This window comes from Myxocyprinus asiaticus, chromosome 14 (assembly GCF_019703515.2).
Source record: "Myxocyprinus asiaticus isolate MX2 ecotype Aquarium Trade chromosome 14, UBuf_Myxa_2, whole genome shotgun sequence".
Classification (NCBI taxonomy): Eukaryota; Metazoa; Chordata; class Actinopteri; order Cypriniformes; family Catostomidae; genus Myxocyprinus; species Myxocyprinus asiaticus.
In genome coordinates this window covers 44,668,216-44,692,860 of record NC_059357.1, presented here as the reverse complement: position 1 = coordinate 44,692,860, position 24,645 = coordinate 44,668,216, and the positions used below count along the sequence as shown (strand labels likewise).

Below are 24,645 nucleotides of genomic sequence, written 5' to 3'. Positions count from 1 at the left end.
TTTTTTAATGACTGTTTTGTCTCTTGGAGTTTCATGAGCATGGAGCCATTTCAGTCCGTCCACAGTGTAAAGGTAAGATCTTGTGGATTTATGAATGAAGTACTCTTGTTTTAAAATCTTCCTGCTCTGCTTTCAGTTGTTAAGACATCCACTGAACACTTTAAAATACTCATGATAACTTTTGGCAACTCTATAACATGTAAATCCATTTCGCTAGCTGATTACACTTTGACATCAACACCATAGACATCTATATAGAAAATGTTAACCCGGAAGTTCAAAGACAAAAATTTCAAGATGGCTGTGTGCTTGTTTCTCATGGTGAATAAATAAATGCTATTTGGATTGACATTTCGTTGCATAAAGCAAATACAGTCATACGTTTTTTTAATTGTCATTCAAGTGTCCAAACACTTTTTGTGGGCACTGTGAAGATTACTCAATATACCAAACCTTGCCAAGTATGGACAGAAACACAATAATGGTGATTATGTAAAGAACAAAGAAGGTCACTTCTATGATTCTTGCCACTCTAGTCCAGCTCAGGGGTGTCTTCAGAGAGTTGAGGGTATGAGACTGCTCTTCATTTTCATTTCTAACTGTTTCTGGAGGCCTCTGCAAGTCCCTTACACCATCTGTGATAGGAAATGTAATTTTGGTTTCACAGGCATAAATCTCAAGCGTTGCATTTTATTTTTATGAAATCACAGGCTAAATGTAACATGCTCACAGATTTGCACATGTGATTAACATGTTTACGTGAAAAGTTTTTTTCTGCAAGGGCTCACTTGTTTAAAGAGCAAGTTAATCTCAATTGACAGCATTTGTGGTATAATGTTGAGTACCAATATACATATATAGCACTGTGCAAAAGTTTTAGGCACTTGGGAAAAATGTTGCATAGTGAGGATGTCTTCAAAAATAATGCCATAAATAGATTTCATTTATCAATTAATGTCATACAAAGTCTAGTAAACATAAAAAAAGCTAAATCAATATTTGGTGTGACCACCTTTGCCTTCAAAACAGCACCAATTCTCCTAGGTACACCTGGACACAGTTTTTCATGGTTGTTGGCAGATAGGATGTACCAAGCTTCTTGGAGAATTCACCACAGTTCTTCTATCCATTTTGGCTGTCTCAATTGCTTCTGTCACTTCTTGTAATCCCAGACTGACTCAATATTCAGTGGTTGACTCTGTGGAGACCATGACATCTGTTGCAGGGCTCCCTGTTCTTCTATTCTAATCTTTTCTATTTGCAAAAGGAATGTTTGGGAGTCTAACATTTATATTTCCTATTGACACACTGAAGATGAAAATATAAATAACCATCTTAAGACAAATGTTTTTGTGAAGCATCTTATGTGCCTAAGACTTTTGCACAATACTATATATATATATATATATATATATGGAAGCGAATGGGGCAATTTTTGGAGGGTTTAAAGCCAGAAATGTGAAGCTTATAATTTTTTTAAAGGATTTACATTAATTGTTCCGTTAAAACTTGTGAATTAGGCCCGCTCTGCATTTTTATGGCAGCGTTAATGAAGCTCTATTCACATTATATTTGCCTCATCATCCGCAAATTCTGTTGAATTTAACTTTGAATTGAACCCAGAATATTCCTTTAGATTCCTTTTTTTGGCATATCGTTGATTGGTCTACCAAACTGACAAAGCATTAAAAATAATTCTTAAACTTAAAGATGTTGTAAACAATTTTAGCCATTCTGGAAATGGAAACGGAACTGGTAGTTCTAGCAGGAAGACTCTGGATCTTTACGCTTTCATTCAGTCAGGCATGTCATCCAATCACAATCCAGCCTCTGCATTATAAGCTTGCTCAGCTGCCTTTCATTGCTTGAAATGCCTCATTGTTTTCACCACCCACCACCCCATCACCACCAGTTTAGGTACAATCTTGCCGTAGGGGTAACCTTCTGGCAGGATCTGATGGTTAGAGCAAGTATTTGAGCGCTGAACCGTAAGACGGGGCTTAAGCCAAATGATCTAAATATCTCTACATTTGTATTCATTTCAATCATCCCGAGTTGTGCCATTGTATTAGCCAACCCCCCATCTTTCCAAAATCCGGTACTCCAAAGATACTGTTGAGACTGAAGTGGTTGTCAAACACAACAGTAGCACAATATTGCCCTCAACTGACATGCTTTATGTTTCTGAAAATGGCATTAAGCCCCAATGGCCTGATTAAACTACAACACTGAGAACGCGCAAAATGATTGACAGGCAGAAAGTGCCAAAGGCCGTGGCCCTGGGATGCATTTTTGTTTCCTGTTTGCAGAGTTTAGCAGTGTCACAGAGACCAGTAAAATACAGTATATAAGGACACTTATTTTAGAGATATCTTTCAGGGAGTAGGACAATTTTCTGCACACCATTCCATAAATTTATTTATTTATTTATTTATTTTTAAACTTGCAGCACCTTTAATTAACCTAAAAAGCAGGTATGGTAGACACTTACCATCTTGGCAAGTAATGGCAGCTGTGGTTTCCACTGGTGCTGCTAAACTGGTCTCAGCTCCTCTAGTCATCAGAAAACTCACAAGAATGGTCTCCAGAATGCTTACGCCAATGAGAATGAAAATCACAATGCCGTAAACCCCTGTGAAAACACCAAACAGTGACTTCAAAAGCCTTCCTGGGCTAAAACCATTTTGAAAGACCTTTTTAAAAAAATATAACATCCAGAAGTGAACAGTGTATGTATTCCACAGTTTATTTTTAATTATTGAACAGTGACATGCATGAGTAAGATAATTCAATTGGATCCATGTGCCATTTTTATTTAAAGGTGATGTGTGTTCATTTAAAATGTCTCCTATCCCAACTGTATGTGCAGAGACAAATGTAAGTCAGTCAATCATAGTTTGATTCTTTTGAAAGTGTAAACACTGTGACTCTGTGGTGCAATACAAAATTGCTTTTTGTTTGAGCATCCTGACCTGGGAACAACCTCGTATAAGAAAATAATGTTACTAAAGTATACCTACATTTTTACTACAGTGCAAGACTTGTAACGCAGTACATTTTTTACAACAACGTTTCCATTACATAACTAACCACATTTACAAGATTGTTCGAGAGTGATCAAATTGTGTAGTAGCTGAGCTGATAGAACGTTGCACTTGTCATTGAAAGGACCAGGGTACGATTCCTGAAGAGCATGCGAGTCAATGTGTGAATTGAAAGTGTCATAGAAGCACCACAAAATGACGTGGTTGCTTCCGGAATTGTGTTTTTTATCTCACATTTGCTTTCTGTGACCCTACTGGTTAGGTTTTTAGGTTTTTGTGGTGTTTGATAATATATAAATCTATAGAAGTTGCGAAATTATTGATTCATGTTCCATACATTTCATTAATACATGGAGCACAAAAAAAGGAATGAATCACTGTAATTTCTTACATTAAAATAAAACTGTATTCAGTATTTTACTGTAAAATCCACGCAGGCTTGGAAATTTTCTGTTATAACACAACAAATTACTGTAAAGTAAGATATTACAATAGCGCACTGCATTGTAGGATAATAGTGTTTCATCTGAAGTCACCATTATGGTGTTTAGTGTTCCCTTTGGATGGTAACTTTGACTTGTTTACTCTTAATTAATCTTCTTCCAACAAGTATAAATGTGTTAGAACACATTTTATTGCACTGTATTACATGGAGAAAATGTTATAATTGTCGCTCAAGTTTGATTATAATATACTATTAACTCTGAAATGTAATTCTGTATGGTAAAGACATTTATTTAGATATAATACTAAATAAAAAATTATAGATGCTATAATTGTTATCACTCATAATTCTTTAGTTGAATTTTATTTAAAAAGATGTCAACCAGGTATGCACAGACATCAACAGTCAGCATACAAAACTTAACAATGTGACAATAACAAACACTGTAGATTAAAAAAATGCAGATGATTATTGGGATTCTACAACTCAGCACTGCTACATTACAGTCATGACTCCATTCACTCTGAAGTCACAGTATACAGTTGTCTTTTAATTATAATATATTTATTATTATTATTATATATTATTATTATAGTTATTACTTTTTTATGTATTTTATGAGTGTTATTAGAAAATGACTGGACACATTTTCTGAATATTAGCTGGCTAGCTTGAATGATGTTTACACAGTGTTTTATTTTGTTTTTGAAACTATCTATGCATCAGTGGGGTACATTAAATGTGCATACTGTATATTATGCCGTCATACATGGCTGAGCCCCCATAAGACTGAAATGCTAGAATTGTCCCTGGTATTGCCCCAGAACTGCCCCGATACGTAGTATTATTTTCTGAAAATTTGCCACAGTCAAAACATTTTCATGAGATCAGACTGCCATGGGATCAAGGTTTGGCTGGTGGTCTACAATGGTAATGTACTGTATATATAATCATGTCTAGGTTAGACTTACCAATCAGTGGGATTTTATCTCCAGTAGAGGGAAGTGTGTCATTGAGAATCTGCAGAAACACAGAAACTGTCAGGAGTAAAGTCACTTTAAAGCTCAACTTCTCTGCTCCACTTGCATCTATGAAGTAGGAGGCCACATCCAGCAGAAGGAAGCAAAACACTGGTAGTATGAAGTTGATGACATCCAGTAGAGGTCTCCTTTTTATGGTGATCTGCATAAAGTACCAGAAACGGCCTTAACCGTCAGACAGACTGACCAACAGACAGGTAGTAGGAAGATCTTGGATGTTTCACAAATATGGTTCCCTTTGCTCAAACAAAGCTATGTTTTCCCAACAAAGTTAACAGCAGACTTCATAAATAAATAAATGTAAAAATCCTCTACTCTGTACCTGATATATCAGCTGACTGTATGTGTCACCTAGAACAATGTTGGTGGCTGAATATTTATCTACAGAGAGCAGTTCCCACAGACCCTGGGTATTAATTTCATCTACATACCAGATAAGTACGTCAGAGAGTGAATTAATTGTGAGCTCTTCAACTGTGGGAAACAGAAACAAATGATCAACAGAGATTAGAATCATATTATTTTGTATTGATATAAAGTCAAAAAATTCATAAGAGGAACTCTTACTGTTATTAGGGGTTCAAGCACGAAGTGCTGTAACCCTATTGTAATTGTAGGGTTTCACTTTTATTTATTTTTTTACATCATCATCATCATTATTATTAGGGGCCACGTACCAAAGGAGCTGTGGCATCTATTATATCCATTAGTTGTTTTTTTCTTTTTATTCTTCTGGATGGGAGTCTATGGCAGCCCAGACAACCATTCATAGGGAAATGCTGAGATTAGTCCCTATAGCAAATTTGGGATCTCTAGGGCAAACTCTATAGTGCCACCACCAGTTCAAAAATTCACTTTTCTTTTGTGCATATCTTTTGAACCGTTTGTCTTAAAGAAACAATATTTTTTGTCTGATTACTCTCCTCCATATGGTTCAGATGGACCCCTTACATTAAAGCTCTCTTTACCGCTACCTTGGTTTATGATGTTTAGAGTTTAAATGTTTTACGACCTTCAAACTTAGTCTGAATTTGCCCAAACAATGGCTCTCAAAATCTCCAGACAAAGCCACACAGAAATGATAGTATTGAATTTTCATTTTTGCCTTTGTTTAAAAGTTACGGCAATGCAAAGTTAGAGAGTGGTGGTGGTGTAGTGGACTAAAGCACTGAACTGGTAAGCAGAAGGTTGTTGGTTGAATCCCCACAGCCACCACCATTGTGTCCTTGAACAAGGCACTTAACTCCAGGTTGCTCCAGGGGGATTGTCCCTGTAATCAGGGCACTGTAAGTCGCTTTGGATAAAAAGCGTCTGCCAAATGCATAAATGTAAAATGTATTGTATTTCTCACCAGATCTTCAAAGACACCTCTCTGGAGGATCACCATGCAACTCAAATAGTGATTCATAACTCTGCTGAACCACTCTGAATCTTCATTCTGTCATTGATGTTCTTCTGAGACAGCAATGGCTTTTACCACATTTTCTAGACACAAATCCTGCGTTAGATAACCTTCTGGTTATTGATCTTTTCGAAAGAGTCTTGTTTTCTGAGGTCTTGAATTCTGCTGACAGTTTTGTAGCCATTTTTTCCTTTCTCTAAGAACTGTAAATTCAGCAGGTGGTCATCCCTGCATGAAGAGGCTTTGGGCCTTCCAGATCCTTTTTTCTGGCAACAAAACCTGTTGTTTCAACGCCTATTCTCTTAATAGTTGACAGAGAAATAGGGATCTTCTCTGCATTTAGGGTCTTGTAAACTTCAGAATAGCTAGTTGGCCTGACGCAGACCAGCTATGTGGTTTCTGACAGCAACCCTAGCATGATATTTAGGGGTTTTTTTAAGCAGATTTTCTCACTCCTTTATGCAGTGTCTCACAACACTGCATATTGTAGATCTCTCCCTGATCTATCACTCCTGGTTCCATTTATGAGCTTGTTATCAGGCCTTTGATGGGGTGCATCAGGTATGGCAGATCACCAAGTAATGACTAATCTTTTAAGAAAAAATAAATAAAAATCCCAGAAGATATTTTTGGAAAATGGTGTACACCCAGACATGTGTTAGTTTGAATTTGATGTCAAACATTTTAATCATTATCATAACTTTACCTTTGCATACAAGAAGACTATATAAGTTTCCAGCTTTGTCCTGAACAGTTAACTGCAGCAAAAGTTAATGAGCAAATGGTGGCACAGAAGTGCACCATGAGTGCATTTGTTTAATTCTTGCAAATTTTCTGACCAATGATTTGTTGTGGAGCACATTAAAAGCGTAATGCTTTGCCATTTTGGGCTTGGCCCAATTTTTTTAATGTTTTTTATCTTTTGCACAGGAGTGTACATACTGGATAGGGCTGCTCGATTATGGCAAAATCATAATAATCACAATTATTTTGGTCAAAATTGAGATCACAATTATTTAACATGATTACTCATTGACTTTGGAAACATCATGCATTTTGTAACAAAGAGGTAGGCTGAGAGGATTCCATTTGCGGATATTTATTAGAGGATTTGAACAAACATTCCAAACAGTAGTCATAAAACGTAGTCAGGTCACAGGCTTGGGTCAAAACACAGATAAATCGGTCCACAGGCAAATAAATCCAAAACAGTAATCCAGAGACGTGAATCCAGCAAACGTAAGCAATGGTCATTACAGGAGTCAAACAATGGCAGAGACTAAACACTTGGTAAGGCAGATAACTGGCAATACTTCACAAAGTGAGAGTGTGAACGCATGGCTTATATACATGGTGAACAGGAAGTGATATGACAGGATCTGATGTGGCATGAAACAGGAAGTGGCAGAGTTCAGAATTCAGGTGAGGGCTCCCTCTGGCGGACGGGAGACTGCTCAAACGTTACACATTTATTGAACTTGTCAGTACATTTTCTTTTTAACAGTGGATTTCCTCGAACTTGAAATGTAAACTGCACTGGGTAGGGGAGGAGGCTATTGTCATATGATAATTATTTTATGTTACGTATGGTAGTCAAATAAAGGAAAGCCTCCATCGCAATCATTTACAGAAGGGGTGCTCGCACTTCTATAGAATGAGATCTACTTTTTCATCATGTTATTACAGCAAGATCTACCATGTAGGGCTGCAACAGCTAATCGATAAAATCGATAATTACCAATAATGAAAATCATCGACAACGAATCATCATTTCGATTAGTTGGATACATGCGGCGAGCACGGAGAAGCTCCGTCAGTGACGTCACTTTACAGCCCAGTGAAAATGTGTTGCATGAAGAAACTCATTTGAAAAATTACAAAGACAAACTTAAGTGGTAAAAACACGACCCAAGATATCCAGTGCACAAGAGCACTTTATAAACACTTCAAGGAAGATCATAATATGCATAGAGTTTAATGTGGAGCGGTTGCTGCGTCAGGTGCGTTGACAAATTGCTTGTGCTGTTTGATGCGCTTAATGCTGCTTTCCAGACGAAGTCAGAGGTGGGAATATCAGAGTTTAAATTTCCCACATCCAACCTCAGTGTGCTCCAGTCAATCACACGTCAAGGTCACATGAACGCATGCCAAATCTCTGTTAAAGTTCACTGAGCAAACGAGTGCGCGCATCCCCGTCAATCAAACTGATCGCAGTGGAGAAGGGGAGTGCAATCATTTTGATTAAACTCATCCAACATCATACCATGATTTCAGTTTCAATGTAATTAATCGTGCAGCTTTCATGGATATTAAACTGATGTCTCAGTGGTCAAAGTGTGTCAGTTTTTGAAGTGTTTCTCATGTAACCACATGTAATAAATACAGTGAGCACCAAGATTAGACTTTTCAGCACGAGAGTGAATCTAGATTTGCAGATTATTGTACTATGTTAAACTGTATATAATCCTGAATATAATGTAGAATAATGCTAAGGGTCCTGATATTTGATAGTCCTGATAGTGCCAAATGTCATGTCTGATTTCACCAGTAAATGTAATCTATGGCAAACATTATTTTACTGGATAAACATATACTACCGTTAAAAAAATTTATGTTTTTGAAAAGAATACTTTAGAATAGAGGTCTTCGCGGATCCAAAAATTTGTGCCCGAACCCAAAGAGACCCGGAAATGTACTACCCGCACCTGAACCGGACCCGTCTATTATTTGAAAGTTTGGATCCGTCCTCATGCAGAACCAAGAAATGCCGGACCCGAACTGGACCCATCTGTTATTTGAAAGCTGGGACCTGGACCAGGCCAGGAGACACAGACCTGATCGACACCGATTTCACAGCTGATTGCTATTAACAAGTTAATTTACAAGCTGTGAAAACAAAACTTTGTGTCTTACCTAATGTAACGTTAGTAGCCTTCTCCCCATGCCTGGTCGTGATGCGTATTATCCATCCTCCTTGCCAAAAAAGTTGGTAAAATATATCCAGGTTTTCAGTAATTCCTCTCTTGTTGATTGAAACAGCATAGCTAATCCACTCATTATTTCAGCTTCAAAAGTCATCTTGCTGTCACGGTGACGGATGACAAATGCGACTTGTTTATAATCAGCTTTGCAGTTTTTTTGTATCTCGCATAAGATAACTTTGCCTGTTTGCCCTTTTGAACTATCTAAAAACGATTGCTCGTTCATTGCCACGGTTGCTAACTTTAGCATTGCTAATTTGCCCGCAGCAATAGAATGGGACCCGGCCTGGACCTAGCTGACCGTAGAAAGTGTGGATCCGAACCTGTACGGGTCCCAGGTCAGGTCTTGGGTCCTCGGGTTAGGGTGGACCCGTGAAGACCTCTACTTTAGAAACATGTAATAGTGATGTCCAGTTCGTGAACGAATCGTTCTTTTGAACCGGTTCTTTTTAGTGAAAGAGTTGAACTAGTTCACCAAATCAGACTGAATCTTTTGAAATAGTTCATGTCATGAGTTAACACTGATCCACAAGTTACTCTATCTTAACCTGTCTCTCGGATGTGCCTGACACTCTGAATCGAAAATGAGCCGATATCCGGGAGTAATATGATCCTAGAACTGGTGATATCTGCTTTTGCCAACTCTTCTTTGCAATGAAACGCTCCAACCAGTTCACAAATCGAACGCTCAGGTCGCAACAGCTCTCGAGTCAATAGTACAATGAGTTGCTCAGAACAGTTCTCGAGTCATCAGTACACTCACTGAACTGATAATCGCCTCTTTCAGAGGTGTCCGACATATTGAGAACCGATGAGCTGCTGACATTGAGCACGTGTGTGATTAAGGGGCGAAATGTATGTTTCAGGCGTATTTTGATGAACAACAGTGTAATGAATAAAACATACTGGAAATATGTTTATGACTTGATTGTATTACCATTTTATTAATGTATGAAGATGATCCAGTCTACAGCTCTCGAGTCAACGGTACATTGAGTCATTCACAGCAGTTCTCGAGTCAACAGTACACTGATCCGAGGACAGCAGCTCTCGTGTCAACAGTACATTGAGTCGTTCGCAGCAGTTCTCGAGTCAGCAGTACACTGATCCGAGGACAGCAGCTCTTGAGTCAACAGTACATTGAGTTGATCACAGCAGTTCTCGAGTCAACAATACACTGATCCGAGGACAGCAGCTTGAGTCAACAGTACATTGAGTCGATCACAGCAGTTTGCGAGTCACCAGTACACTGAACTGAGAATTGCCTCTTTCGGACATAATACTGAGAACTGCTGATCAGTGAGCAGCTGATGAGCATGCGTGAATCGAGGACTTGAATGAGGGAGCGAAACGTTTCAGTCAAGAGGTGTAAATTTGACTATTGAGTATTGTGCATGCAGATTACATCTGAAGTTGTGATGAGCTGGATCATGGTTTCTGTGAAAAAGGGTGAGTTGATTAAGACTAGTTTAATCACTTTTAATGCTTTAAACGTGTAGAACATCCACGTTTGTATATCAGTGTCAGTATTGGGTGCTTTAGGTGCAAAACCTTAATGTAGGATGTATTGAAAGGTCACTGAATGAAACACTGATGACAATAAACACCCTTTTTATTATAACTTAATTAAATAAAATGTTATAATCAGCAATATGCCCTTACATATGGCTTTACTGAATGTGTTTGTGCGTGTATTCTACGACGCCAGTGTATTAGCATTATATATAGTGACGTCATTACATGATGACTTAAATGAACTGGTGAATCCGTATTTTTAACCAGTTCATTGAAACGAACCATCTGAAAGAACTGGTTCGCAGAAAAGAGTTTTATAATTGCAACATAAAACTACTACTGGTCTTCACTGTATGATTATAATACATTACTACTTTTTAAAGCTACTAACTCAGTCAAGAGCAGTGAGCATTTTCTTGTTCTGGTTACAAGTCTGACATTTTAATACAAATCCACCTTTTTCTCCACTGTTTACGTTCACTTTAGACATCACTATCTGTGTTTACGTGAATACCTCACCAAGCATTTTGGTGGAATTTTGAAATGTATTTGACCGTTCAGGTGCACATTAGCGCAAGCATTTTTGGAAAACACGTGCATGTTCAGCAGTCAGCACACACACATACGCTGCCTGTCAATCAAACAGGGCGCAGCTGTTACTAGATCACTAGCGAATTATAAAATTACGTGTTCTTCATTACTTTCAACAGCAGAATAAGAATATTAACTTTCTAATAAGTGACACAGGCCTAGGCTATCACAAATATAGCTGATTATTTCTTTGTTATTGACATTTTAATCAGTCTGCTTGTCCGGTCAAGCAAGTAAAATTCTCTTTCACCTTCCCCTTCAAAAATCCACTTGTCCCGGACAAGCGTTAATGTTGAGCCCTGATTAAATATTGTATTCAACATTCTCCGATAACAATTTTTTCTTCTGCAGTATAGCTCCTAAAGAATGTGCATTGTTTTAAAGGAGTTTTAGATATTATTTTGGAAAACAAGCCAAAACAGACTAATCAAAAACGTATTTTGTTGCAGTGTATAATGAGCTAAGACTACACTCTCTCACCTTTATGTTCACTTCGATCCATCTTTAACTCACAACAAACAAATTTTCTCTTCTTATTAGAGCTGTGTATCACAAATTTTCTTCATGATAAGATACACAGTGAACATGACATATATTCTACTTCACTACGTCGTGAGTCATCCCGTTATAATCTAGCTGCAGCAAACACGTGCGAGTGTATCTGCGCCAGAGTGCACATCAGCCGGGAGAAAATTCAATCTCTTCCCCGGTCACTTCACGTAATTCATAAACGCGGCGCTGCCCACACAGAGAAATGGCAGTTTCGGAGTTTATTTTCATAACCCGCTTCCTTATTATTTGAACTTTAATAAAGGATGCTTTAAAGATATATAACGCTAGGGTGTTTCATTGCGAAACGGAAAGCGGCACAATAATAGTTTTTTCTCGATTATCTTGTTTTCATAATCGTTGGAAGCCAAAATTGTAATTTAAAATAAAATTTAATTAATTGCCCAACCCTAATACTGGATCAGTAAGGCTTTTCAAGTGGCAATGTTATATTTCGGTGCGCGCCAACCTACTTGTATGGTTTGACAAAGTGTGTGAGTTTTTCCTGCATGGCGGCCATGTCACGTGGGTGATCCTCTTCACATTGCTCATATGTTTACAACAATGTTTGCAGGCCTGATTAAACTCCTGCATTGGGGAATCAGTTTCAATATTTATGCACATTAATTATGCATAGTACTTCTGTCTATGTGGTCTGATTATCTCCATAAAATTACGATGATGCTTTATGGAGCTAAATTCATGACTAAAGTCTTTGAAGCATTAAAAACATGGTATTAGCAGTGCTAGCATTTAAATATGTTGAATTTACAGTGCTTGCATTTTGGGAGGCTGAACTTTAACATGGTTATATTTATAAACATTGAATATTTCATTTGGAAACATTTCACAACTAATTTCCTTGTTAAAAATTCCACAATAAATATTCACCTTCCAAAGTTTGTTTCCAAATTATTCAGTTCATTTGAAAATACCATCTAGATTTTTCAACGGGTAAATTTCAGTCCATTCTATTTTGCTTAACAAAATATGCTTCCTCAAATTCAGTGGTTCAAATTCGTTTGGAAATTTAACCTTCCTCATCCGGGAACTGCAGGAAAAGCAGCAGAGTACCGATGCATAATCTCAATCTGGTGCAATTCGTTCTCACCAGTAGGTGGTGCAATGCAATCGGGTGTTGACTGCAGAAGACCAAAGCTACAGGTAGAGAGAACAGCGATATATGTTTTTTGTCAGCAGTGTTGCATCATGAGATAGTCTCTGAGTGTGATCCAAATATATTTTCTACAAATTTTGAAAGGTTTTCTAAAAATGTATACCATGCAATTGACCCTCTTTGTTAATTAAAGAGTTATAAGCTCTTAGTTTTGGGTACGCCATTTAAGCATTAAATCCTTAAAAATGCCTTCAGGGTGTAAGGTGTTGACTTCATTTGACAGACTTTGAGGGTTCAATATAAGGACACAATGAGGTTTCATTGGCTCTATACCAATGACAAACATAAAAATAGCTCTAATTATGGGACCTTTGGTGCAATCGACTTGAAATTTTGCATGGTTTTTTCTTTTTTTTTTTTTTTTTTTTTTTTTTTTTTTTTGTTTGTTTGTTCAAGATGCAGTCAAGATCTATGAGGACAGTTGTATATCTTGAAAAACATGGCCACCATTGACCAATCAACTTTCAGAAGCCATTAGACAGGGTTAACAAAGGCCATTCGGAATGAAACGTGGTATTTGACTTGGTCAAATACAGCATGTCATGTCTATTATTCATGTCATTTGATAAATTTACTATTTCTGAATATCTTTGCCTCAAGAACCATTGGTGTCAATCAGATTGTTCGTTAAATATTTAAGATTATTTATTAAAAACGTATTTATTGCAAACTACTCTTAGTCAATATAACAATTAAATGTACATTTTAATTTATGCATTTGGCAGACATAAATAAATAAATAAGCTGAACTTTGTATTTGGCATGACCAAAACAAGGTGATTAAAAAAATATCGACATGGCCTAATTTACCCAAAAGTCCATAACTCCTAAACTACATATCAGATTTTAAAATGTAATAGCCATATGTGACGTGTGATTTGAAGCATGCTAAATTTGGTTGAGATCACACAATAGGTGGCACTATAACAGTCAGAAAAAGACTATATCTCAATAGTAATTTACCTGATGTTGCTGAAAATTACAGTGCTTAATCTCTATTTTAGGTTCTAACCACTGATATATATAGAGAACTGGATCGCTAATGCAACGATAAACTGCCAGCAGGAGGTGGAGCCACCAGAAGTGTTCAAGCAGCCATCATGGTATGAGTCTCTGATCTCTGGATACAACAGTCACATTTTGTCCTCTAGTGACAATCATGTTTAATGCTTAATTTGCTCGTTATGGATAATATACGTTATGAGGGAGATGTATGCAGAATGCGATGTCAGAGCATTCACCTGCTCTGATCACTGAAAGAAGCGGCAAAACTGTCCACAAGTTGTAATGTAAGTAGGAAAAGCTGTAATATATGCTTGTTTAGGGTGACAATACATCCTTACCCTCAAACAGGGCTTTAAAAAAGTCAGACCGGGATTTCTAAATTGCCTTAAATGCCCAGGATTTGCTTGTTTTCATATTGAAGTGCTCTCTGTAGTCATATATGGATACATGTCATAAATATGTGTTTGTTTGCCATTTAAACCTGGTGTATCAGTTTAATTTGAACCACCATTGTTTTGCTTAGCACCCGCTGTGCATGTGATAGAGTGAGAGAAAGAGCGTGCTCTTATTCAAGTGACCGTGAGAAAAAGGCACTTTTTGATGAAAACATACAGTAAAACAAGTAACTCTGAACAAACACTTCGATGTTCACAATAAATAAGTCTGAAAATGTCTTTTTGTATCTTACCTCGGTTTCAGTGAACTTGTTTACATTCAGCTGATCTGTTCGCTGATGAAGTTTGTTAGTGGTGGATACTGTTTGATACAGATATACATAACTCGCTCTGGCTTTCAAGAAACAGGAAAAATTCCTGACTTTAAATAAATAAACAATTACCTGTGTAGGACGTTTGCATTGTAGGGATGTACATGCAGATTTCAGTTATAAAACTGGTGTTTGAATGATTAATGTTTATTTCCTATTAAGTCAATAAGGACACTGGAATATTTGGGCATAGCAATATGGCGGTGCAGTGGCTTCACTGTTATGATGTCATCAGCAATCCAATCCTATATTATATATCAGTGGTTCTAACAGGCTCTTTAAATAATGCTTAATATATTGCGTGCAATATATTAAAGGACCTATGTCGCTTGAACCCCCATAATTGCTGCTTGCAGCTACATAATATTATATAATTTGTGTTTGATTGCTGACATTGATTTCTGGGTTTCACGTACTTGGATGCATTGAAGATTGAAGTGTTAGATTGCAGCTTTGGATGTCGAAGGGAAACCTGTACAGGTCCATCATACAGGCAGTGGTCAGCGCTAAAACATCCGATGACACTGATAAACCGAAATAGTGCAACTTCACAAATGGAGACTCCTTTATAGCCAACGCTGTACTGATGCTAAATATACAAAAAATAATAATGATGCTTGAACGTTATAGGTAATCTTTAATAAGTAACCTGTGCAGATTACTGAAAATAAGTTACAGTAATGAAAAGTTTCCCCATACCTTTCTTTGATGCCAATGTCTGGAATCCAAATCCTGTCTTTTGGAAATGTACTTTGGGAAATTCCACAAAATTTGTCAGTGTCCCAGAACATTAACGCATTCAACCAACCCTGCAAAGTTATGAGAATAAAATATATAAGAAATTCACAGTGATTATAACTGTGAGATTCCAAATAAAACTAAAAAAACATTGTTTTGTAAAATGAGCAAAATTGTGTGTAGAGCGAAAGTGTTGAAAATACTTACAACTACAAAAGTGACCTGTATCGACAAGCTCTGAGCTTTTTCATTCTGTAGACAAAAAAGAAGTGTTGAGTAACTACAACTGCTTGGCATCCTATAATGATTCATATGAGAATAAAGCTGGACTCATACCACATCTGTGATGGAGGTCACAAATAGCTGAGCAAAAACAGAGGTAGTAGTACTCCACTCATTCATTGGTCGTAGGGACATGGTCTCAGTGTCATAGCTGCCAAATGTTTTATAAAGTTCCTTATAAGCTGCAATGCTAGCTGTGTTATTGCACTGTCCTTGTGCAGAAACCCACCCTGCACAGATGAAACTTTCTGTAATACAGCTGAGCACATACTCCAAGAACACAGTGAGTACATTTTTTTCTCTCTCTCTCTTTGTTAAAACATTTGTACTTCCAAATTTCATGCTCTTGGCAGTTTTTGGGTAGCCACAAAGGACAAGCAGACACACTTCACTTAGACAGTTTAATAAACATGTCTGTGTAGACTCTACCAAAGACTTCTATTGTTCTTAAATATAATCACTACATCCTCACCCCTTACAGATTGTCATTTTTATATTTTAACTAAAGGAATACTCTGTGTTTAATCTCAATTGACAGCATTTGTGGCATAATGTTGATTAGCACAAACATTAATTTTGACTTGTCCCTCTTTTTCTTAAACAAAAATATAAAGCAAAAATCTGGGGTACAGTGAGACATTTACAATGGAAGTGAATGGGTCTAATGCTTAAACGTTAAAATGTTCAAATGTATAGCCACAAGTTGTAAACAATATGCGTGTAAACATAATTTCAGTGTAGCAAGTAAGGGATAATGTACAGTCAGCTGGTTGTTATCACAAAATAAACCCAGACAGGGTGATCAGGACCAGACGTAAAGTGTATGAAATCTAATCATTCAGTGAAAACAACTGAATAGTATTCATGAATGTCACTTTTACCTGTAATATTTTTTACCTGTCTATGTTGTCATTATTACCATAAGTGACTTGCACAAACCTTAAAGTGGGAAATGACCTGTGTTGCTCTTTGACAGTTGTCACTAAGATCCAGTTTCAGCAAAAAATAGCAAATTTTCGAGTATGCTACTACTGAAAGAGACATTTTTATGTTTGATGTCTTGTTTAAAGGGACAAAAAAAAGGTCATTAGAACTTGATTTTGTTATTTTTTTTATTATTATTATTATGGAAGTATTTGAATTAAATGTTCAATGCCTGCACACTACATCTACAACAATATACTTAAAACTTTGTATTTATCTTAGCTTTGAATTTACAAAATAAAAAAATAAAAATGGCATAAAAAAATTAAAAACACAAAGCAGATGTTAAAATTTGAACAATATTTAAAAAGAGACTCACCAAATGAGGAAAGGGAAAACATCAGCCAGTGTAGGTACATGATCAACTGTCAAAAAAATCAAACGTCAGAGAAACCTTTGCTACAGGATGAGGATTCACTCTTAAACAGATAAGTTTCATTTGCTCATATTTATACTTTGTGAGTGAGAAACATGCCCCACCTCCTCTTGTGATCCTAGTTTAACCACAATTAAAAAAAAATAGATCAACAGCTGACATCATGACATCTTATGTCTGTAATGTGCATACTGTGTCTAATACATGATGTCTGGTTTTTGAGGTTTGTGACCCAAACCCCTTTTTTACCCCCTAAAAATTGTGATCTAATTTTTAGGCTGGTTCATAACGCCCAAACAAATGGCAATTAATGCCACCTTCCAATGGTTGTTGGCGTTTGAATCAATGTGCTTAACCCTGTTCTTGTTGTGTTAAAGTGTTAAAATGACAGAACTAGTTTTTAAGATTGTGTTTTCGAAAATATCAGTATAAATTAAGAGGTACAGTATAGGCACCAAGAAACTACAGTATGAAAATAAAAAGTATGTGAACCCTTTGGAATTAGCTGGTTTTCTGCATTAATTGCTCATACGTAAAATGTGATCTCAAACTCATAAGTGTTGACAAACATGACTGTGCTCAAGCTAACAAGGGTACACAGCAGAATGCTCAATGAGGTAAAAAAAGAACACAAGAGTGACAGCGTAAGACTTCATTATTGGAACTGGTTAACATCTCTGTTCCTGAATCTACTATACGGACAACATTAAACAGCCACGGAGTCCATGGCAGGACACCACGAAGGAAGCAGCTGCTTTCCAACAGAAACATTTCTGCATGCCTGTAGTTTGCCAAAGACCACCTTGAAAAAGGGGAAAAATAAAAATGATAAATAAAAAAATTCTGAAGTACTGTATTTATTAAATTATTGTAGTATTAAAAACAAGTTAATCAAAGTATGTTTAGGTACATATTATTTATTGTACATGTTATCTGCTATGCAAAGAGAAAATAAATCAGATATATACAGTACTGTACGCTTGCTCTTGAGTATTCTGGCATACTTTGATGCTCCGTGCTGAAAGAAAATTAAATTAAATTAAAGTATTACTAAATTTTGACAAAAACAAAATGGGTTTTTAAAGCTTAGAAGCTGGACTTTACAATGCATATAGACAATATAACTAACTCTTAGGAACATTTTTAAAATTTGAATCCCACAAACTCACCACATGCTCACTTATTCCCTAATGATTCATCTTATTCCTTAACATGACATGGTTTCAATCATACCACCCTGTAGCCATGACTGGACTTTAAATTTGGTGATGATATCTCATTCTGTTCAAGAGTTTTAACCATTTAAGAAAAAGTGGCCACCTCCACTTTGTACGTTTTGGCATACTGTTGCAACGGTGCATCAAAAATGCAAACTTTTTTTTATAATTAATTAGATTGGGACTCCAAAGAACCTTTCCGCACTGATTTGGTTCCAATCAGGTGAACGGCTTAGGACTAGTTCAAATAGATGCTATAAGTTGACTGGTCAATGGAGTATATGTTTTTCAAGATATGTCGTAGATTTTGATGGCACCATGGCCAACGACACTGCATGCAAAATTTCAAGTCGATCGGACCAACGGTTCCATAGTTATAGCCATTTTTATTATAGTGCCACCAAGAGGCAGAGATATGCAATTTTATAATATAACCATTTAAGTAAAAGTTGCCACACCCACTATGTACATTTGGCATACCATTTGAAGATAAATCAAAAGTTCAGAATTCATTTGATGACTTTTTATATTGGGATTCTGCTGAATCTTTCTGAACTGGTTTGGTTTCGATCGGGGTGAACGGCCTAGGACGAGTTCGTTTTGAATTTTTTTTTCAAACAATCCAAAATAGTGGGAAAACGAGGTGGCGGAGCCAAAATTGTCCACAGCTTAAAAGATTCGCCATGACCACTGATATAATATAGAACTGGATTGCTCATGACGTTATATCAGTGAAGCCACTGTGGCACATTCCAGTGTCCCTATTGACTTCTCTATTGAAATCATCTCAGTTCAGCAAGTAAACATTAATCATTCAAACACCAGTTTTATAACTGAAATCTGCATGTACATCCCTACAGCAAAAATATCCTACACAGGTAATTATTTATTTAAAGTCAGGAATTTTTCCTGTTTCTTGAAAGCCAGAGCAAGTTATGTATATCTGTATCAAACAGTATCCACCACTAACAAACTTCATCAGCGAACAGATCAGCTGAATGTAAACAAGTTCTGAAACTGAGTTCTGTAAACAGCTGAAAACAAGTTCACTGAAACTGAGGTAAGATACAAAAAGGCATTTTCAGATGTATTTATTGTGAACACTGAAGTGTTTGTTCAGAGTTACTTGTTTTACTGTATGTTTTCATCAAAAAGTGCCTTTTTCTCGCAGACACTTGAATAAGAACGTGCGCGCTCTCTCCTTCACACACAGTGATTGAGGGAGACACACAAAGCAAATTTGGTTCAAATTAAACTCATATGCTAGGTTTAAATGGCAAACGAACACGTGTATCCATGTATGAAAACAGCGAGTGCTTCAATATGAAAAATTTTCAGCTTTTCATACTTTCATTACAACTTGTGGACAGTATTGCCGCCTCCTTTGGTGATCGTTGTGCTGCACTGATAGTTTGAACACCAGGGCAGATGAATGCTCTGACATCACGATCCGTGTATATCTTCTCCCTCATAACGAATATTATCCATAACGAGCAAATTAAACATTAAACATGATTGTCACTAGAGGTCAAAATGCAACTGTCGTATCCGCAGGTTGAAGACGATGAATTTGGGGTGTTTTTGCCTGTCAGTCATTGATGCCCAATGGCAGTTTGGGCATACCAAGATGGCTGCTTTAACACTTCCGGTGGCTTCACCTCCTGCTGACAGTTTAACATTGCATGAGCGATCCAGCTTTATATATATATAAAGTGGCCATGACGCAAGGAATCACTGGAAAATTGTATTTTGTTTCTAGCAATTACGGTTTAAGGGTTATGGACCAAAATGTTATTTTTTACTTTATATTTTGTTCACTATAGCGCCACCTATTGGCCAGTCGGGCCGGTTCCATGCATATAGTTAGCCAACCAGAGTACTACCATCCCTGAAAGTTTAAAGTCTCTAGACCTTATGGTTTGGTCTGCATGGTTTTAAGGCAGAAAAATAATCATTATAATAAAAATCCTGACAAGAACAACAGGGTTTCTAGCCCTTCAGGCTTGAACCTCTGATCATAGCATAGCCTAAGCATTGCGATATGCTGGTATATTGCACTAGGACAGTGACTTTGTACTTGTTGTCAAGTATGTCACAAGCAGGCTTTGATGATTTAAAAAAATCAATAGGCTAGAAGAGTGACACAAAGTTTTAACTTAATATAACTTCAGGACAGTGATATCATAGTTAATTGTGTTAAAGCCTTGAAACTGCATTAGTACTGACAGGGTAAAAAAAAAATGTTATTATTATTATTATTATTATTATTATAGCGCATTTGTCAACAGATCTCAAGCAAGATATCTGACAAATATTTTATTAATGACAGAGTTTGAAGCAATACGGTTGACACGTAACACCCAGGGACACACATGACAGGAAGTTGATTATATGGTCTTAGAACATTCAAATATTTATATTGTTTTGTGTAAATATACAACTAAACTTAAACGTAATCCTTGTAGGATAAATTTTTAATCCGATTGTAATATGAGATGATTTTACTAAGGGACAGAAAAGGTGTTGCATACAGAGAATGACCTACAGTAAATTATCATATGAAAGCCCTGCAAGTACAATATAAAACAAACATTCCTAAAACACATAAAATATGTCCTTGCGTGATGTAATATAATGCCAAAGTCTAGGGGGCTGAATTGCTCCCTTTGTCCCGGCGGACCAGCTCAGGCATCTATATTTAATGGTTGTTGAAAAAAAAAACAAGGATGAAGACATTGATATTCACATTACAGGCACTCATATAAACAATCAAATCACCTCTGAAAGATAGTTCCTTTAACCCCCAAAGACCCACTGTTAAACTGTTGCATTTTGATTAAATTATACCTATTTATCACTAATTAACTATGTAGAAGAGCAGCTCACATTCTGAAATATACCATAAGAGACAGCAAGTTTGGCAGGAATATTTTTATAATGTGAATCTCACAAACTCATACCGAATGTTCACTGCCTATTGACACCATTGACTGCTTTGGATCAAATTTAGCAATCATTTAAGTATTTGATCTGTAATATTTTTTTTTCCACAATTCTCAAAATGTTTAGTGAAAGAAAAATGGCAACATTAATAAATAAATAAACATATACATACATTTAAATAGACATGTAGACTTTAAAGCCTGTATTACCTATTGGCATCATACCAATATAAAAATGGGGGCTGTGCTTAAAGGGTTAGTTCACCCAAAACTGAAAATTATCTCATTATATGTAGTTTTACAGCTGTGTTCAAAAGTTTGCATACCCTTGGAGAATTGGTAATATATGTACCATTTTTAAAGAAAACAAGAGTGAGCAGGCAAAACACATTTCTTTTATTTCTTATGGGATTCATATTCAACTGTAGGTTATAACAGAATGGCACAATCATAAAACAAAACATGGCAACAAAAATGAAAAGTCTGCATACCCTTAGTTCTTAATACTGTGTATTGCCCCCTTTAGCATCAATGACAGCGTGCAGTCTTTTGTAATAGTTGTCTATGAGGCCCCAAATTCTTGCAGGTGGTATAGCTGCCCATTCGTCTTGGCCAAATGCCTTCAGGTCATGTTAAAGTCTTTGGTTGTCTTGCATGAACCGCATGATTGAAATCTCCCCAGAGTGGCTCGATGATATAAAGGTCAGGAGACTGTGATGGCCACTCCAGAACCTTCACCTTTTTCTGCTGTAACCACTGGAGGGTCAACTTGGCCTTGTGCTTAGGGTCATTGTCGTGCTGGAAAGTCCAAGAGCGTCCCATGCGCAGCTTTCGTGTAGAAGAATGCAAATTGTCTGCCAGTATTTTCTGATAACATGCTGCATTCATCTTGCCATCAATTTTCACAAGATTCCTCATGCCTTTAGAGCTCACATACCCCCAAAACATCAGTGAGCCACCACCATGCTTCACAGTGGGGATGGTATTCTTTTAGGCCTTGTTGACCCTCTCCAAACATAGCGCTTATGGTTGTGACCATAAAGCTCTATTTTGGTCTCGTCACTCCAAATTACAGTGTGCCAGAAGCTGTGAGGCGTGTCAAGGTGTTGTCGGGCATATTGTAACCAGGCTTTTTTGTGGCATTGGCCCAGTAAAGACAGCTAATTTTTGTTCAAGTATCGTTGTATTGTGCTCCTTGAAACAACCACACTGTCTTTTTCCAGAGCAGCCTGTATTTCTCCTGAGGTTACCTGTGGGTTTTTCTTTGTATCCCGAACAATTCTTCTGGCAGTTGTGGCTGAAATCTTTCTTGGTCTACCTGACCTTGACTTGGTATCAAGAGATCCCCGAATTTTCCACTTCTTAATAAGTGATTGAACAGTACTGATTGGCATTTTCAAGGCTTTGGATATCTTTTTATATCCTTTTCCATCTTAATAAAGTTCCATTACCTTGTTACGCAGGTCTTTTGACAGTTCTTTTCTGCTCCCCATGGCTCAGTATCTAGACTGCTCAGTGCATCCACGTGAAAGCTAACAAACTCATTGGCTATTTATATACAGACACTTATTGCAATTTAAAAAGCCACAGGTGTGGGAAATTAACCTTTAATTGTCATTTAAACCTGTGCGTGTCACCTTGTGTGTCTGTAACAAGGCCAAACATTCAAGGGTATGTAAACTTTTGATCAGGGCCATTTGGGTGATTTCTGTTATCATTATGATTTAAAAAGGAGCCAAACAACTATGTGATAATAAATGGCTTCATATGATCACTATCCTTAAAAGACAGTTTTTTTTGCATGATCCGTCATATTTTCAAAATCAATGCCAAAATTTCACAATTTCTGCCAGGGTATGCAAACTTTTGAGCACAACTGTATTAACAAGGTTCGGGAGGAGCAAGTTCATTTAATCCGACCAATCACACAGTCAGAGTAAGAGTATATAAACAGCTACTTACCTCTACGTAGTTCTGAGAGTTTCTTGCATCCCACCACCTCCCCATCTCCTCCTATCTATTTCATCAATACTAATCCAGTCTCAAGCCTTGAGCCCTTCACCCCGGACAGCGAGCCACACATGTTTACACTATCCTTAATACAGGATTACATTAACTGCGAACTACTGAATCACTTACCCTGATAGCATCCCAGATGTATATGACTGTCTCTCTTCAGCAGAACACAAATGAAGATTTTTAGAAGATAGAGCTCTGTCAGCTCCTTAAAATGAAAGAACTTTGACGGTCCAAAAGTCATATATAGGCAGCAATAAAGTAATCCATGTGACTCCAATCGATCAATGAATGTCTTCTGGAAGCTAATCGATAGGTTTATGTAAGAAAGTTGATAATTCAAAAGTTTTTAACTTTAAATCTGCGCTTCCATCCAGAGTTCTGATACAGTTTGAAATGGCCAAACTCTTGCGTGACGTTCGTTCTTCTGTTGTAAATAAGCGCAGCTTCCGAATTCTCACATGAACTCACCGACACGCTTATGGCACGCTTCACGTCAGCTGCTGGCAGGAAGCGCTTTTTAAAAGTTAATAATGTTTTAATTATTGATATTTTTTTTTACACAAACATATCGATTTGCCTCAGAAGACAATTATTGATCGTCTGGAGTCGCAAGGATTACTTTTATGCTGTCTAAATGTGACTTTTGGACCGTCAAAGTGCTTTCATTATGAAGACCTGACAGAGCTCTATATTCTTCTAAAAATCTTCATTTGTGTTCAGCAGAAGAAAGAAAGTGGGATGGCATCAGGGTGAGTAAATAATAAGAGAATTTTCATTTTTGGGTGAACTATCCCTTTTAAGTCTTGTGGTGCATGAAGCTACACCCAAAAATAATTTTTGCTGGCATTAACTGAAACTGTGCAGTGGATTTCTATTTCCCAGCATGCTCAGCATGGGACTGGATTGGGAGAGTAAATGTTGAAATTAAGTGTTAATTTATGTGTTTTTGGGAGAAGGGAAAGACTTGTTAGTGTTTAATGTTTAAGTTAAAACTGCTATACATTAATTTGACCTAACCCTACTAAATAATGTTAGCTCAATGAATCTTAGACTTATTCTGAATGAAAGACATTAAATTGTGTGTAAAAACTTTAAGTTAAGGTAATGAGTTCATTTGGGGGGTGGGGGGTGGGGTGTATATTAAAATTGTAATAAAAAATAAAATATGGAAAAATAGCCTGTATACATTACTTTGTGTGATGAGTATTGGTAAAGGCTCAGAGAAGTTAAACAGAAGTTTTCCCTTGAGCGTAACATTTAACCCCAGTTTGCTCCAGGGAGACGGCATAATAAGTTCATTGTGCTGTTCTATGGTGGCATTGCGTGCAAGATATGCAAACAAATTCCACTACCCCGGGATGTGTGGTGCTAAATAAATATCCTAAATAAATAAAGATTGATCTGGCCTCTGTAAAAATTCAGAAGGGAGTCATTCAGAAGTGCCCATTTTTTTGTTTTGTTTTTTGCCTAGGGCCCCAGAGTCCCCAGGATCACCTCTGAAGAGGAGGCGGGCATGTTTCTCACTCACAATGTATAAATATGAGCAAATGACTAATCTTATCATGAGTGAAT

The 24,645-nt window shown here is 36.9% G+C and overlaps 1 protein-coding gene across 1 annotated transcript; it reads right to left on the bottom strand.

The window, feature by feature from the left end:
- Positions 1-54: 54 nt before the first annotated feature.
- Positions 55-14,943, bottom strand: LOC127451775 (5-hydroxytryptamine receptor 3C-like). The gene is made up of 5 exons (XM_051716710.1): positions 14,932-14,943; positions 4,852-5,003; positions 4,461-4,671; positions 2,492-2,632; positions 55-635 (listed from the first exon to the last, which is right to left on the bottom strand). Exons 1-5 carry the CDS (start codon positions 14,939-14,941, stop codon positions 436-438), a joined length of 714 nt encoding a protein of 237 aa, XP_051572670.1. The 5' UTR covers positions 14,942-14,943; the 3' UTR covers positions 55-435.
- Positions 14,944-24,645: the final 9,702 nt, after the last annotated feature.